Here is a 17,219-nt window from a genome sequence, read left to right on the forward strand (position 1 = left end):
AACCAAGCGCAAAAGGACTCTAATAGTTTTTTTTTTTTAAAGGAAAGAAACATGTTTTTATAATGGTGAGTAGAGGGAATTGTTGTTTTAAGCACATTCTGAGGTAACATTTGTAATTTTCTAGTCTAGCATTGTTTGTAGCTGCCATGATTAAAGGTTGAGTAGCATAAAAGTGTTATACAGTATTATGTAACTTAATTGATATTAAGACACACAGCCAGTCACTAAGTGCGCATGCGCAAAGACACTCAGCAACTGTCACTCTAATTGCGCACGCGCAGCTCCTCACAGTCCTCCTCGGAACTGTCAACAAGAAGCGTTCCAAGCCTCGCTATGGCGTGACAAAGCCCGCCTTATTTGTGCGTCACGTCATAGCCAAGCCGGAGTCCCATTGGCTGTTCCCAGCGCGAGCGGCTCAGCCGTCAGTCGTTGACCAATAGGATCGCGGGACAAGCGCTGTCACGTGACCGGAGAGGGGGGAGGCCGGCCATCTTGCCGCGGTTGCTCCCTGTCTTGTGTATAGATCCGCCCTGCGGCTCGCGGAAGCGAAGGATCCGGCGGGGCCTGCGGCTCAGGGAGGGAGCCTCGCTGATGAGCGCTGTCCCCGGGTACCGGGTGAGGTGAGGACGCTTCTGTGGGCGTTATAACGGGGACTCACCGCGAGTGAGAGTGCAGCCCGGGGAGGGAGGTTACGCTCTGCTGAGTGAGAGTGCAGCCCGGGGAGGGAGGTTACGCTCTGCTGAGTGAGAATGCAGCCCTGGGAGCGAGGTTACGCGCTGCTGAGTGAGAGTGCAGCCCTGGGAGCGAGGTTACGCGCTGCTGAGTGAGAGTGCAGCCCTGGGAGCGAGGTTACGCGCTGCTGAGTGAGAGTGCAGCCCTGGGAGGGAGGTTACGCGCTACTGAGTGAGAGTGCAGCCCGGGGAGAGAGGTTACGCGCTGCTGAGTGAGAGTGCAGCCCGGGGAGGGAGGTTACGCGCTGCTGAGTGAGAGTGCAGCCCTGGGAGCGAGGTTACGCGCTGCTGAGTGAGAGTGCAGCCCTGGGAGGGAGGTTACGCTCTGCTGAGTGAGTGCAGCCCTGGGAGCGAGGTTACGCGCTGCTGAGTGAGAGTGCAGCCCTCGGAGCGAGGTTACGCTCTGCTGAGTGAGAGTGCAGCCCTCGGAGCGAGGTTACGCGCTGCTGAGTGAGTGCAGCCCGGGGACGGAGGTTACGCGCTGCTGAGTGAGAGTGCAGCCCGGGGACGGAGGTTACGCGCTGCTGAGTGACAGTGCAGCCCGGGGACGGAGGTTACGCGCTGCTGAGTGACAGTGCAGCCCGGGGACGGAGGTTACGCGCTGCTGAGTGACAGTGCAGCCCGGGGACGGAGGTTACGCGCTGCTGAGTGAGAGTGCAGCCCGGGGACGGAGGTTACGCGCTGCTGAGTGAGAGTGCAGCCCGGGGACGGAGGTTACGCGCTGCTGAGTGAGAGTGCAGCCCGGGGACGGAGGTAACATTCTGCATATGGCTTGGTGTGAGTGAGCCTAAGCCTAATGAGTGAGACTGGTGAGTGAGGCTTAGGCTAATAATTGAGACTCGGGAGAGTGAGTGAGGCTGTTGCCCAGTTGGTGTGATTATAATATGAGTAATTGTGTATGCAGCCTGATAAGTGAATGCGTCTAGTGAGTGAGGCCAATAACTGAAACTCCAGCCTAATGAATTTGGCTGAACTCAATGAGTGAGTGAACTAATCTGCAGCCTGATGAGTGAGATTAATGATTGAGTCGGGCTGCTAAAGAGTATGTTTTTGACGCCTGATCAGAAAGAGCGAGTGAGGCTTTACCCAGATGAGTACGTCCACAGCGTAATGACTGAGGCTATAGCCTGATGAATGAGGCTGCTTAATAAGTGAGTGAGCCTCGCCAGTCTGCATCTGTTTTTGTCACGTGTGTCCGCTTGAGATTTTGGGAGTGTCAATAGGGTGAGTTAAAGCCGAGTTTCCCAACCGGGATGCCGCGACCCCAGGGAAACTTATTTTCAGCTGCTCCGCAGGCTTTTGCTGCCTGGAGACAGAGGCAACTTCCTTGTCTCCGGACAGGGAAAAGGTGAGCGTGTTCTGTGAAAAGGGTGAGTGTGTAGAGGGTAAAGGGTAATTATGAGGTGAGAGAGGGGGTGAATGTGGCGTGTGTTAGAAGGCCGCTAGTGTGTTGGGGTTCGAGTAAGAGTTGATGAACAGCGATGCCCCAAGACTTTAAAAATCCTCCAGTGCTGCCCTTGTTCAAAGAAGGTTAAGAACCACCCAGTTTGTGTCAGACCCTCCTACGACAAAAGGGAACTAAGGACAGTGACTTGTTGAAAGGAACATTTCTTTAAAAAATATATTTTTTTTTAAATCCCCCCCCCCCCCCTAGACTGGGAAGCAGGGAGTCTCCATAGTCGAAGTGTGTTCATTTTGACTCCGGGGACCCCCAGCTTCCCGAGATACCTCCGTAGGTCGTGCTGGTATCTCCTGCATGCGTAAAGGTCCCGCGTGACGTGGCCCAGTAGGAAGCCACGATGGATGGTGGCCGGCATCACGCATGACCTTTAAGCCGCCATATTGGTTACCCAGCCGGGGCTGCTACTAGAATGACCTACGGAGGTAAGTATCTCGGGCAGCAGGGGGTCCACAGGGCTGAAAATAACGTGGTTGTTATGGAAACCCCCTGCTTCCCACCTAGTACCAAAACACCTCTAGATGAAAATGCACCTTTAATAGGATAAATGGAGCAAAATGGCACACTTTTTTTCAATTGGTAAAGTATATGTATTTTTAAAGTTACATTTGTGTCAAAGGTAGTTTTTACAATCTTTATCTAGTCACTCATTAGGTGATGACGGTTTATCCATCCACAACTAGAAATTAATTCTAGTCTATTTTTTGCATTGCTTGTATAGTAAGTATGAGGCTATCATTAGTCAAACAGATAAACATAAGCAGCTGCCCTGGAGAAAAGGGAAACATTAATTTTTAACAGGATGCAAATAAGTGTGTGTGTGTATTATATATGACACACACACACACACACACACGTGTGTACATAGTATACATCCATCTCAATATTTATGCACACACATTGAATAAGGAGGTTACATGTTATGAATTCCTTGTGTGTGTTGTCTACACACATACGTAATCTTTGCATACCACTGTGAAGACAAGTGAAAATAATTTCAAGAATGTCTCCAGACATCAACTCCTAACATGGCCCTGTGTTCAAACCGCTTCATTCTCCCTCAGCAGTTCCCTGTGCTTGGGGTGAAAGGGAAAATGTGTTCAAGGTCAAGACATAGGCAAACATTACACTGAGAGTTTATCTGAATATGTTTACCTCTGCCACTGGGAAATGGAACTGGCAAATCTTTATGGCACTGCTCCGTGCTGTGGGGACGGCTAGATTAGGGGTCTGTCTGTTTTGTACACATGGCATATACCACTATGTACATATCATTTTATTTCTATAGCACCAGCCATATACGCAACGCTTTACAATATTACGATAGGAGGTAAATAATGTACATTACAAACAATGGAGATGAGCACAACATAAGGCTAAAGGAGACCCTGCCTAAAGAGCTTACAATCTAAGTTTTATGTTAGGAGTTTTACAGGAGGAGTAGAAGTGCAGATATGGGCGGTCAAGGGCATCTGGAGTCGTGAGCAGAGGCGCAAAACGTTTGATGGGATACGTCCTGTAAGAGGTGGATTTTCAGCTGGGCATTGAATGTGGAACGTGAGGGTGCTTAATACAGTGATTAAACCGGCAGTCCTTCCTGCAGGAACATGTTAAATGGGTTAAGTCTTGCCCTTTTCTTTCTATGAACAAAATCTGACACCGGTAAATATTCTTTAATCATTCTTTTAAAAGTTTAAACACGGTAGAGTGAGCTGTGACTTGGGAGGATTTTATTTCCTCCGGCTGCTCCCTTCTGTCTGACGTCACTGTGTGTTCAACAATAGTTAGCACAGACTAAAAGAATCGTCTCTCTCCCCCCCCCCTTCCCTTTTTTGACTATATTTAGAGCTTTGCCTGTGCAAACTCCTGCCCAGCACACTCTTATCACAGAAGGGAGCTGCCAGAGTAAAAAAAACATTACAAAAATGTAATGTATTTATAGTCTTATTGTTTTTCTCTTGTAAAAAAAAGAAAGAGAAGGCGTTGGTCACACAGATTGAATTCCTTTAACGTGTCACTGGTTGGTTTTGTTCTCTGGAGGGGCCGCACCTAACCGGCCTGGGTGTTCTTACACTTATTTCATTTTGTGACTCCGTTCCCAATGGTTACCGTTGCAGGCATTGAGGTCAGAGAAGCCGTCGCCATGTACTCCGAGTGGAGGACCCTGCACCTCGTCATAAAGAATGACCAGGGCCACACCAGCGTGCTGCACAGCTACCCCGAGAGCGTGGGCCGTGACGTGGCAAATGCCGTGGTCCGACCCCTGGGACAGGCCCTCAACGCGCCGTCCACGGCTGGAAGCGAGAGCATATTAAAAACGGACAAAGAGGTGAGCGCCCCTCGTTCTATTAATAACAATGTTCTTCTTACTGTATGTACAAAAGTGCATTAACGCCATGATTATTATATTTTTAGCAACAGTATAATCTGCAGAGTAATCTATTTCAGGGGTGCAAAAACTTGTGTCTGTGCCCCTTGCCTGCTCTTCCCCTCCCCCCCCCGCCCCGCCCCCCACAATAACTTTTCTCTGATGTCACGACTATTTAATACAAAGACTCGTTCATACTTTTTGCTTTTATAGTCTCCCAGGAAGGGATACAAAAGTAAAATGGAAAACCTGTTGCCAAAGAAAAATGAAATAAAAAATGTTATCAAGGTGCCTCTGATGGAGTCACCTGTGCTGAAGCACTGATATCCTGGAATCCTGACCTGTTGCAAAGAGGGGGGGGGGGGGGGAGCTTGAGGACTGGAGTTGGGCACCCCTGCCTTTGGTGACCGAAAAGTCAGGATACTTTGTGCTCATTCAATCTGTAAAACACCATTTTCTTGCTTGTCACATTTGTCAGTGCTGGTACTTGGTGTGTACTCTGCTCTGCACTTACACCTATCTTTGCATTAGCAGTTTACTTGGCACGACAGTCGGCCTTTAAGGTCAGTTTTATCTTGCGAGTGCGGCCAGTTTTTCGTCTGCTTACAGATCTTGTCTTGACACAAGAAGCTCGATGACGCGTCAGCTAGCGGGGAAGCCGTCTTCCCGTGCGGCGACGTGGTCACGTGGTGTGTGTGGAGCTAGTGGCGGGGAGGGGGAAGGGGCAGCATTTCCATGTTTTGCAAAGCGAGATTTGCCTCCCAAGCTGAGAGGTCCGGTAACAGAGTGAGAATGGAGGGACCTTCTTAGTGCAGCCCCTGCAGGGAGCCTTGTATGAGGAGAGTTGCTTGTTTATCCATTCCAAGCTGAAGCTCTGAAAATAGAGGGGTGCCCCCCATCTCCCCCCATTTTGGCCATCGCTCCCTGCAGATTGCCGCTTTAAGCTGTGCACGTGCTGCCAGGACGCCAGGCGCGCGTGCAGCAGCCAACTCTGCGGCCGTAGCCTTGGATCGCTCCAAGCTGCAGTAGCCGCGTTGGTCCTGAGAAATGCTGATTCCCGGTTGTGACACCTTTTTCCAGCGGACCGGCCTTGGAGTTATTCATAGGTGAAATTCTAGCATGGTAGAGCTTTCCAAACCTCTTGGGTTTCTTCCTAAAATGGTCTACTTTTAATTTCATCCATGGAGAACATGTTTGGGCTGCTAAAAGTTATCCCAACCTCCAACAAATCTGCTATTCCCGTTACATAAACCCAGTGGAGCAATGCCCTCTACTCGCCATCAAATAACGCAATGTCCTTTTTACTGCGGTCTCTTTCCTGCTGGTATTTAAATAGCAATCCAAGACATTTTGTTTATACAGCATTGAAGCAGGGGGTTTCCGGGGACCTCCTGCTTCCGCAGATACAGACCTCCTTACGGGGTGCCGGTAGCCACTCGGCTAGCTGGGGTTCACGTAATGGCCGCTTTTCAAAGCTCCCACGCCAGTAGGATGTCGTGACGTCATCAGGTTCGGTTTCCTATTGTCCCACGTGACGCGGGAGCGTTAAACTTTTGCCGAGACACCAACACCCGTCTCAGAGGTTTGTATCTTGGGAAGCATGGGGTCTCTGGAACTGAAATTAACGGGGTTCAGCCCCAGAGACTACCTGCTTCAAACCTATGTAAAAATGGCACGAATTGCTCCTTTAACCTTGTATTGACCTTAATCTGTCAATGCATTTCTCATTTGGTACAGTGCAGAGTATGTTGTTCATTGCTCCTATAAAGAGTGAAAAGCCTAAATGAAGTCTGTGTGTATGTAAATCAGGCAATAACATGTGTTGTATTCACATTCCAGGTGAAGTGGACCATGGAGGTGATATGTTACGGGCTCACCTTGCCGCTGGAAGGGGACACGGTTAAGTTCTGCGTGGATGTTTACACAGATTGGATCATGGCTCTCGTGTGTCCCAAGGATTCCATCCCTCAGCCAGTCATCAAAGAGCCCAACATGTACATCCAGATCATCCTCAAGCACCTGCAGAACCTCTTTATACCAAGGTGAGCTGCGGCTGACCGAACGCTGCTCAAACCTCCGTGCTCCCGGCCACACCAGGGGTGTAACCTTTACCGTGCCGGCGTCCCGTACCTGGTACATCCTGCGCCCTTGCTCGTTTTTGGAGGGGTAGACCGGTCTGACTGCTCTGCTACACTTTCCCGCATCCAGCAGCGTCAACGGGGTGCACTCAAAGGCAGGGGTTCTCAACTCCAGTCTTCAAGGGCCGCCACTAACAGGTCAGGTTTTCCGGATATCCCTGCTTCAGCACAGGTGGCTTGGTCTTTGACTGAGCCACTGATTGAGCCACCTGTGCTGAAGCTGAGATATCCTTGAAACCTGACCTGTTGGGGGTCATGACTGGATTTGAGAACCCCTGCTCTAAGGTTTAATGTACCAACCGATATCCTATACAAATGTGACGCGTGCACCTTTTTTCAGGTGACATTTGGGGTTATCAGTCTCCACCTTCCCCACCCCCCTCCTTCTTTCCACATGTCATCGCTCCTCCCCTTCACCTATGCATATGCCCACACACTGCACTACTATTTACACACCTAACAACTTCTACACCCCTCCAATAAAAAGCACCCCACATATCCTCTATTCACCTCCTCTCCCCCCTCTTCCGCCTCGCTGCTGTAGATATCTCTCCTAATCCTGTCACATACCTCGCCTCGCCCACACCTCCCTGCCACCTCTTCCCCTGCTAATGGTGTTAACCCATCTAATTTACTATCGGTCACCCTTAAAACTCATCTCGCAAAAGAAGTGTCCCAATAGCCTGGACTCGTGGCTACTGCACCACTCTGTCACTCTTGCCAACCACTATGGCCAAGCACTGTCATCTACTACACATAACCACCATCAAGACCAAACACTGCCATCTACTGCACTTATTCCCTTACCTGCTGTCTCTGTAACTCTCCCAACATACCAAGCTCTCCGGGGCAGGTATTTCCTTTCCTATTGCCTGACTTTACCGTGCTTATTGTATTATAATTCCCTGTATTGTCTTTTGTAACGCGCTGAGTACACTGTCGGAGCAATATAAATACATACATGTCTCCCGGCTTTACCAAGCTCATCACATAATATGGTTCCATAGGAAAGGATGGGATTTTGTGCTTTGATTTAAAGGTGCGTTTCTAGGAGTATGTAACAAAATACAATGCGCGCACCTAAAATTAAGTGATTAGTGAATCTAAGCGATCAATAAGTGATGATTAATACATGTGGAGAGGTGCAGCTAACAGAAGGGTGTTTCTCAACACCTTTTAGAACACCACAAACAAACCTTAACGCAAACTCTCCTCATGTATAGCTTTAAAAAAGTGTAAGTGAATAAACAGGGAATGCAATCAATGTAACTCACTCCAAGATGTTGATGGGAGGGGTAAGATCAGAGATACTGATCTAAGGAGGATAGGATAATCGGGAACTCCCCAGGTATATAAAATAAAGAGGAAATCTATAGTACCGTTTATAATACAGCACAAAGTGAGCAGTGAGCCCAAATACAAACTCGCATGGTGACCACGCTGGGTGTACGGCGTCGGCGCTCTGCTCACAAGCAGCGGGTGATGGGCAGCAGCAGGCGCTCTCCTTTCCCTGGTCTCACAGTTCACGCAGGCGAATCGCACTTCCGGGTTCCCCCAGCGGATGACGTCACCGCGATAGCCAGCCAATGGGAGCCTTCAATCCAGCCGGAGCTTCAATAATGCAGGGAGCAACAGGCACAGCACACAACGCTTCAACTTTTGAAGCGTTGCGTGCCTGTTGCTCCCTGCAAGGGACGTCCAAGGGTCCTGTATTACTTCTGAAGCGTTGTGTGCTGTTCCTGTTGCTCCCTGCATTTATTGAAGCTCGGCTGGATTGAAGGCTCCCATTGGCTATCGCGGTGACATCATCCGCCGGGGGAACCCGGAAGTGTGATTCGCCTGCGTGAACTGTGAGACCAGGGAAAGGAGAGCGCCTGCTGCTGCCCATCACCCGCTGCTTGTGAACAGAGTGCCGACGCCGTACACCCAGAGTGGTCACCACGCTTTTTTTATCCTTGGGCGCATGCGATTTTGTACTTGGGCTCACTGCTCACTTTGTGCTGTATTATAAACGGTACTATATATTTCCTCTTTATTTCATATACCTGGGGAGTTCCTGATTATCCCATCCTCCTTAGATCAGTATCTCTGATCTTACCCCTCCCATCAACATCTTGGAGTGAGTTACATTGATTGCATTCACTTACACTTTTTTAGCTATACAAGAGGAGAGTTTGCGCTTAAGGTTTGTTTGTTGCGTTTCTAGGGGTGCTTTTTTTTTTTGGTACTAGGTGGGAAGCAGGGCGTCTTCAGTGCTGAATCTAGTTAGTTTCAGCTCCGGGGACCCCCTGTACCCCGAGACTCTCGCCTCCGTAGGTCATGCCAGTAACAGCCGGGGCTGGCCACACAATATACCGGTTTAAAGGTCCTGCGTCATGTGGGCCAATAGGAAGCTGCCCCCTCATCTGTCGCGGCTTCCTATTGGTCTACACGCTGCGGGACCTTTCATTTTTATTATTGTGTAATATGCAATAAGTTGGCAAGATTGCCGTACTATACAACATGCATAACAGGTAACATTGTGTAAGAAGATAGAATATAACAATGATTCGATTCGATTTTTATAAGACCATACCAAACGGATTAGGAAATAATAAATGTTTAATTTATAATTTTTCTGGAAAGTGGATGTTTCCGAACTGATTAATGAGAGATCTATAATAACAAAGGAATAGGCGTGTTGGAGGGAAAGGGGAATAGATTTTATTAAGTGTGTGTATATACTTTTCTAGAATAGTAAAAATGCAATGGTCTCCAAATATTGTGTATATGTACAGTATACATGCATACATACAACTCTCCATCTACATATAAGTGCCACCTACGTATTTATAACACCATTCGTATATGCAACGTTACAGGGTTAGAAGCCCTTTATTTGCAGGCAGTGATAATAATATACAGGGGGATAACACTGAGTATGAGGGGAATGTGATGTCCCTCGGGCAGGAATTCCAGCCTAAGTGCTATGCTCGGAGACTTTAATAAAAGAGGGTAAGTGCATTTGCTTTGAATGGAAGACCAAGACGGGCAAAGTGTGTTTTTGAAGAAAGCTGCATAATAAATGTTTTCCAAGCTTCACTAAAACGGTGGTTCAGCAATCACATGAAATATAAATCAGATCTGTGCAAGAAAGGAACTATTGCAGAAAAATGCCCACAACAGTAATGTAGCTTTCGTGTGTAACCTCAAGCGTGAGGCTGTGCAAAATGTGGGGTTCACTTCCTGCTCCCGTTCGTGTTTCCCGCCCTTTGTTGGTCCTTCTCACCGTTCCCCTATATGTTTTCGCTAGTTCCTGGTTGTAAGTCTGTGATGGGGATCCTCCCTAAGTTCCTACACCCGCTCTAGTACAGGCATTAACGTACGCAATGGGACCGGAGCATGTATGTAAAGCAAAAATGTACTTAAAGTGAAGCACTACCTTTTTTTTCCCACTTATCGATGCATGTACAGTACTGCAAACATCATATACGTGCATAACTGATGTAAATAACGCATGTGTAACAGGCTCTATAGTCTCCCCGCTTGCGCACAGCTTCGGTACAGGTAGGGAGCCAGTATTGCTGCTCAGGACATGCTGACAGGCGCATGCGTGAGCTGCCGTTTGCCTTTTGGGCGATGTGTTTACTCGCGAGTGTACTTAAAGTGAGTGTACTTAAAGCGGGGTATGCCTGTACTGCGTTTCTTGGTGAGTAGCGCGTTAGAAAAAGTTGGAACTAAATAAATGGAGACAGTGATGGCGGATACAGTAGATGTCTGGGAAAAAAAGGTTGGACGTTTTTTAGAAAGGAAAGTTATACAGGGATATACCTAATAAGTAAACATGGGAAGGATGTTGATCCAGGGAGTAATCTCATTGCAAATATTGGAGTCGGGGGAATTTAATTTCCCCTTATGAGACATCATTGGGTAATGTGTCGCTTTAGGTGGACGTGGCCTTGACATCACCCTGCAGGTTTGCCCTCATTGGCTGAACCGCCGAGGGGCGTGTCCTAGAGCTCCGTCACGACTCCTGATATCAATTTTCTTGAGAGCAGGAGTTTGTTGGCGCGGCACGGTGGCCCCATTGTGGGGCGGCTCTTGTCCCTGCAGCGACCGCCACAGCGGGCGCTGCAGTAGCCAGCGGGGACCTGGCCTAAGTGGCCGGCTAATCATGGACTGAGCTGGTTAATAGATTGTTTGTTGTTGATGTATCTTTGTCACCTATTCTTTGTCAGCTAGTGTTATCTTCTCTGTATAGCGGCCAATATATACACGGGAAGACAGGCCCAGCGCCAGCCTGGAGCAGGTGATCTAATTGTCCGTATTGTGTGACATTGGCCCGATATCTGCAAGTAACTGGAGTTTTAGCGAATAAGCAAATAGCTGTTAGTGACTCGTTTGCATAAGCAGCTGTACAACGGCCCTCGTCCCTGCTTCAACCCATATCCCAGGGGCTCCACTACAGTCCTCAAGTAACCCACCCCTCCCCCCCAACAGGTCAAGTGTTCAGGATATCCCAGCTTCAGCACAGGGGGCTCAATCAGAGGATCCACCTGTGCTGAAGCTGGGACTGATCCACCTGTGCTGAAGCTGGAACTGATCCACCTGTGCTGAAGCTGGAACTGATCCACCTGTGCTGAAGCTGGGACTGATCCACCTGTGCTGAAGCTGGGACTGATCCACCTGTGCTGAAGCTGGAACTGATCCACCTGTGCTGAAGCTGGAACTGATCCACCTGTGCTGAAGCTGGAACTGATCCACCTGTGCTGAAGCTGGGACTGATTGTGCCACCTGTGCTGAAGCTGGGACTGATTGTGCCACCTGTGCTGAAGCTGGGACTGATTGTGCCACCTGTGCTGAAGCTGGAACTGATTGTGCCACCTGTGCTGAAGCTGGGACTGATTGTGCCACCTGTGCTGAAGCTGGGACTGATCCACCTGTGCTGAAGCTGGGACTGATCCACCTGTGCTGAAGCTGGGACTGATCCACCTGTGCTGAAGCTGGAACTGATCCACCTGTGCTGAAGCTGGGACTGATTGTGCCACCTGTGCTGAAGCTGGGACTGATTGTGCCACCTGTGCTGAAGCTGGGACTGATCCACCTGTGCTGAAGCTGGGACTGATCCACCTGTGCTGAAGCTGGGTCTGATTGTGCCACCTGTGCTGAAGCTGGGTCTGATTGTGCCACCTGTGCTGAAGCTGGGTCTGATTGTGCCACCTGTGCTGAAGCTGGGACTGATTGTGCCACCTGTGCTGAAGCTGGGTCTGATTGTGCCACCTGTGCTGAAGCTGGGACTGATTGTGCCACCTGTGCTGAAGCTGGGACTGATTGTGCCACCTGTGCTGAAGCTGGGATATCCTGAAAACCTGACCCTGTGTTAAGGGATACTATGGAGGGGTATGGATCCTCTATGGCAGGGGTGCACAAACTGGGGGGTGCGGGGGATTTTTCTGGGGGGGCGCGGCTGTTGCAGAGGCACCGTGTGCTTCTCGAGGCATTTAAATGTTGGGGGACCGCGCAAGGCCTCTGCAACCTCAACTTACTGGGATTCAGCCGGCTTCCGTAAGCGTCGCCATGGCAAGGTGGCATCATGTGATGTGACGCGCGTCAAATGATGCGGGGTCACGTGACGTCACATGACCTGCGGCCTCATTTGACGATGGTTCACAGGAAAGGGGGAGAGCTGGGGCTGGCAGGCAGTGGGGTGCAGCGCAGAAACTTTGCGCACCCCTGCTCTATGGGATATTTTGACCTGTATGCATACATGTGCTCATATACTATAGATATATATACTAATCATCATCAGTTAAAGCTTCAGAGACGGTAGAATCCGTCCGCATGACGGCAGAGGAGGAGCTGGTAACAGGGTTCACTGACAGTGCAGAAGGGTTCATCACCCTGCAGTCATACTTTGTAACTTCAGGAGAATGTGGCGGGTCTCTGGCGCCCGTCCATACCTCGCAGATCGAGACGCCACAGGAACTGGGACGGTCTGTTAAATTAAAAACAATTTAGAGAAGGATTAGGACTTTATACAGTGCCGGAACTACAATGAGACGCCAGGCTCCTGCTGCTTCCTACGCTGAGCTATTTTGATTGCAGACCATATACATTTACTTGCCGGAAATAAACAGTGTCGTTTGCGAGTCAGGCGTGGGATTGGCTTTGAATGTTTATTTGGATTAAACGTGCAGTCCTATTGAGGCTACTGTGCACTAATGGCAGTGGCATGTTTAGTAGGTTACGTGTTGGTGAATTACATCTTTTAAAATAAAGCGTCGTATGCTATGAAATGTTTTCATACGATCTGTATCGGATCTCTCGGCGCTTATGACTTCTTCCTTGTTCTTGGTTTTGAACCACCGTCATTGTTTGGCAATCGTTATCAGATTGCTGTTCGTTTCCTGGTCCTCTGCATTTCCGCAGGAATCAGAGATTCGGAGGGGGTCGGGGGGGGGGGTGGCAACTCCAGTGCACAAGGGTTTACAGGGTCAGGTTTTCTGGATATCCCTGCTTCAGCACAGGTGGTGCAGTCTAAGACCGAGCCATTGATTTCCCCTGTCTTCAACTGCACCACCTGTGCTCAAGCAGGGATATCTGCAAAACCTGGCCTGTTCCGGGGGACTTGAGGACTGGAGTTGGGCACCCCAGGTCTAAGGAAGCGGATGACTGATTTCTTTTTGCATTTGTTCCGTCCGTGCAACTGTATGTGAAGAGAGATGAGGGGAACGATTGGTAGATCTCATCTTATACGGTATATAGCAGTGCATACAAATCTTTCCACTACAATCCTACATTTAGATATCCGTGTCCCCCCGCTGAGGACATGTTATAAACACACGGTGTGTCTGAGCAGTAGGATCTGGTGCTGGAGCGGCACTGCGTTACCTGCATTATATCCGTGTCCCCCCGCTGAGGACATGTTATAAACACACGGTGTGTCGGTGCAGTAGGATCTGGTGCTGGAGCGGCACTGCGTTACCTGCATTATATCCGTGTCCCCCGCTGAGGACATGTTATAAACACACAGTGTGTCTGAGCAGTAGGATCTGGTGCTGGAGCGGCACTGCGTTACATGCATTATATCCGTGTCCCCCCGCTGAGGACATGTTATAAACACACACTGTCTCTGAGCAGTAGGATCTGGTGCTGGAGCGGCACTGCGTTACATGCATTATATCCGTGTCCCCCCGCTGAGGACATGTTATAAACACACAGTGTCTCTGAGCAGTAGGATCTGGTGCTGGAGCGGCACTGCGTTACCTGCATTATATCCGTGTCCCCCCGCTGAGGACATGTTATAAACACACGGTGTGTCTGAGCAGCAGGATCTGGTGCTGGAGCGGCACTGCGTTACCTGCATTATATCCGTGTGTCCCTTCTGAGGACATGTTATAAACACACGGTGTGTCTGAGCAGTAGGACCTGGTGCTGGAGCGGCACTGCGTTACCTGCATTATATCCGTGTCCCCCGCTGAGGACATGTTATAAACACACAGTGTCTCTGAGCAGTAGGATCTGGTGCTGGAGCGGCACTGCGTTACCTGCATTATATCCGTGTCCCCCCGCTGAGGACATGTTATAAATACACGGTGTGTCTGAGCAGCAGGATCTGGTGCTGGAGCGGCACTGTGTTACCTGCATTATATCCGTGTGTCCCTTCTGAGGACATGTTATAAACACACGGTGTGTCTGAGCAGTAGGACCTGGTGCTGGAGCGGCACTGCGTTACCTGCATTATATCCGTGTCCCCCGCTGAGGACATGTTATAAACACACAGTGTCTCTGAGCAGTAGGATCTGGTGCTGGAGCGGCACTGCGTTACCTGCATTATATCCGTGTGTCCCTTCTGAGGACATGTTATAAACACACGGTGTGTCTGAGCAGTAGGATCTGGTGCTGGAGCGGCACTGCGTTACCTGCATTATATCCGTGTCCCCCGCTGAGGACATGTTATAAACACACGGTGTGTCTGAGCAGTAGGATCTGGTGCTGGAGCGGCACTGCGTTACCTGCATTATATCCGTGTCCCCCGCTGAGGACATGTTATAAACACACGGTGTGTCTGAGCAGTAGGATCTGGTGCTGGAGCGGCACTGCGTTACCTGCATTATATCCGTGTCCCCTCGCTGAGGACATGTTATAAACACACGGTGTGTCTGAGCAGCAGGATCTGGTGCTGGAGCGGCACTGCGTTACCTGCATTATATCCGTGTCCCCCCGCTGAGGACATGTTATAAACACACGGTGTGTCTGAGCAGTAGGATCTGGTGCTGGAGCGGCACTGCGTTACCTGCATTATATCCGTGTCCCCTCGCTGAGGACATGTTATAAACACACGGTGTGTCTGAGCAGCAGGATCTGGTGCTGGAGCGGCACTGCGTTACCTGCATTATATCCGTGTCCCCTCGCTGAGGACATGTTATAAACACACGGTGTGTCTGAGCAGTAGGATCTGGTGCTGGAGCGGCACTGCGTTACCTGCATTATATCCGTGTCCCCCGCTGAGGACATGTTATAAACACACAGTGTGTCTGAGCAGCAGGATCTGGTGCTGGAGCGGCACTGCGTTACCTGCATTATATCCGTGTCCCCTCGCTGAGGACATGTTATAAACACACGGTGTGTCTGAGCAGTAGGATCTGGTGCTGGAGCGGCACTGCGTTACCTGCATTATATCCGTGTCCCCCGCTGAGGACATGTTATAAACACACGGTGTGTCTGAGCAGCAGGATCTGGTGCTGGAGCGGCACTGCGTTACCTGCATTATATCCGTGTCCCCTCGCTGAGGACATGTTATAAACACACGGTGTGTCTGAGCAGCAGGATCTGGTGCTGGAGCGGCACTGCGTTACCTGCATTATATCCGTGTCCCCTCGCTGAGGACATGTTATAAACACACGGTGTGTCTGAGCAGCAGGATCTGGTGCTGGAGCGGCACTGCGTTACCTGCATTATATCCGTGTGTCCCTTCTGAGGACATGTTATAAACACACGGTGTGTCTGAGCAGTAGGATCTGGTGCTGGAGCGGCACTGCGTTACCTGCATTATATCCGTGTCCCCCGCTGAGGACATGTTATAAACACACAGTGTGTCTGAGCAGCAGGATCTGGTGCTGGAGCGGCACTGCGTTACCTGCATTATATCCGTGTCCCCTCGCTGAGGACATGTTATAAACACACGGTGTGTCTGAGCAGTAGGATCTGGTGCTGGAGCGGCACTGCGTTACCTGCATTATATCCGTGTCCCCCGCTGAGGACATGTTATAAACACACGGTGTGTCTGAGCAGCAGGATCTGGTGCTGGAGCGGCACTGCGTTACCTGCATTATATCCGTGTCCCCTCGCTGAGGACATGTTATAAACACACGGTGTGTCTGAGCAGCAGGATCTGGTGCTGGAGCGGCACTGTGTTACCTGCATTATATCCGTGTCCCCGCGCTGAGGACATGTTATAAACACACGGTGTGTCTGAGCAGCAGGATCTGGTGCTGGAGCGGCACTGCGTTACCTGCATTATATCCGTGTCCCCTCGCTGAGGACATGTTATAAACACACGGTGTGTCTGAGCAGTAGGATCTGGTGCTGGAGCGGCACTGCGTTACCTGCATTATATCCGTGTCCCCCCGCTGAGGACATGTTATAAACACACGGTGTGTCTGAGCAGCAGGATCTGGTGCTGGAGCGGCACTGCGTTACCTGCATTATATCCGTGTCCCCCGCTGAGGACATGTTATAAACACACGGTGTGTCTGAGCAGTAGGATCTGGTGCTGGAGCGGCACTGCGTTACCTGCATTATATCCGTGTGTCCCTTCTGAGGACATGTTATAAACACACGGTGTGTCTGAGCAGTAGGATCTGGTGCTGGAGCGGCACTGCGTTACCTGCATTATATCCGTGTCCCCCGCTGAGGACATGTTATAAACACACGGTGTGTCTGAGCAGCAGGATCTGGTGCTGGAGCGGCACTGTGTTACCTGCATTATATCCGTGTCCCCGCGCTGAGGACATGTTATAAACACACGGTGTGTCTGAGCAGCAGGATCTGGTGCTGGAGCGGCACTGTGTTACCTGCATTATATCCGTGTCCCCCGCTGAGGACATGTTATAAACACACGGTGTGTCTGAGCAGTAGGATCTGGTGCTGGAGCGGCACTGCGTTACCTGCATTATATCCGTGTGTCCCTTCTGAGGACATGTTATAAACACACGGTGTGTCTGAGCAGTAGGATCTGGTGCTGGAGCGGCACTGCGTTACCTGCATTATATCCGTGTGTCCCTTCTGAGGACATGTTATAAACACACGGTGTGTCTGAGCAGTAGGATCTGGTGCTGGAGCGGCACTGCGTTACCTGCATTATATCCGTGTCCCCCGCTGAGGACATGTTATAAACACACGGTGTGTCTGAGCAGTAGGATCTGGTGCTGGAGCGGCACTGCGTTACCTGCATTATATCCGTGTCCCCTCGCTGAGGACATGTTATAAACACACGGTGTGTCTGAGCAGCAGGATCTGGTGCTGGAGCGGCACTGCGTTAC

The 17,219-nt window shown here is 50.1% G+C and overlaps 1 protein-coding gene across 6 annotated transcripts in view; it reads left to right on the plus strand.

The window, feature by feature from the left end:
* The first annotated feature begins 453 nt into the window (after positions 1 to 453).
* RALGAPB (Ral GTPase activating protein non-catalytic subunit beta) overlaps positions 454 to 17,219 on the plus strand; it is a 67,986-nt gene continuing 51,220 nt past the window's right edge. For all 6 annotated transcript variants that reach the window (XM_075571923.1, XM_075571924.1, XM_075571925.1 and 3 more), the window contains exons 1-3: positions 454 to 620; positions 4,308 to 4,519; positions 6,398 to 6,600. In XM_075571923.1, the coding sequence (XP_075428038.1) occupies positions 4,334 to 4,519; positions 6,398 to 6,600 (389 nt within the window). In that variant the 5' untranslated portion in view covers positions 454 to 620; positions 4,308 to 4,333. The remainder of the gene's footprint in view (positions 621 to 4,307; positions 4,520 to 6,397; positions 6,601 to 17,219) is intronic.

The sequence above is a fragment of the Ascaphus truei genome, chromosome 15 (assembly GCF_040206685.1).
Source record: "Ascaphus truei isolate aAscTru1 chromosome 15, aAscTru1.hap1, whole genome shotgun sequence".
Classification (NCBI taxonomy): domain Eukaryota; kingdom Metazoa; phylum Chordata; class Amphibia; order Anura; family Ascaphidae; genus Ascaphus; species Ascaphus truei.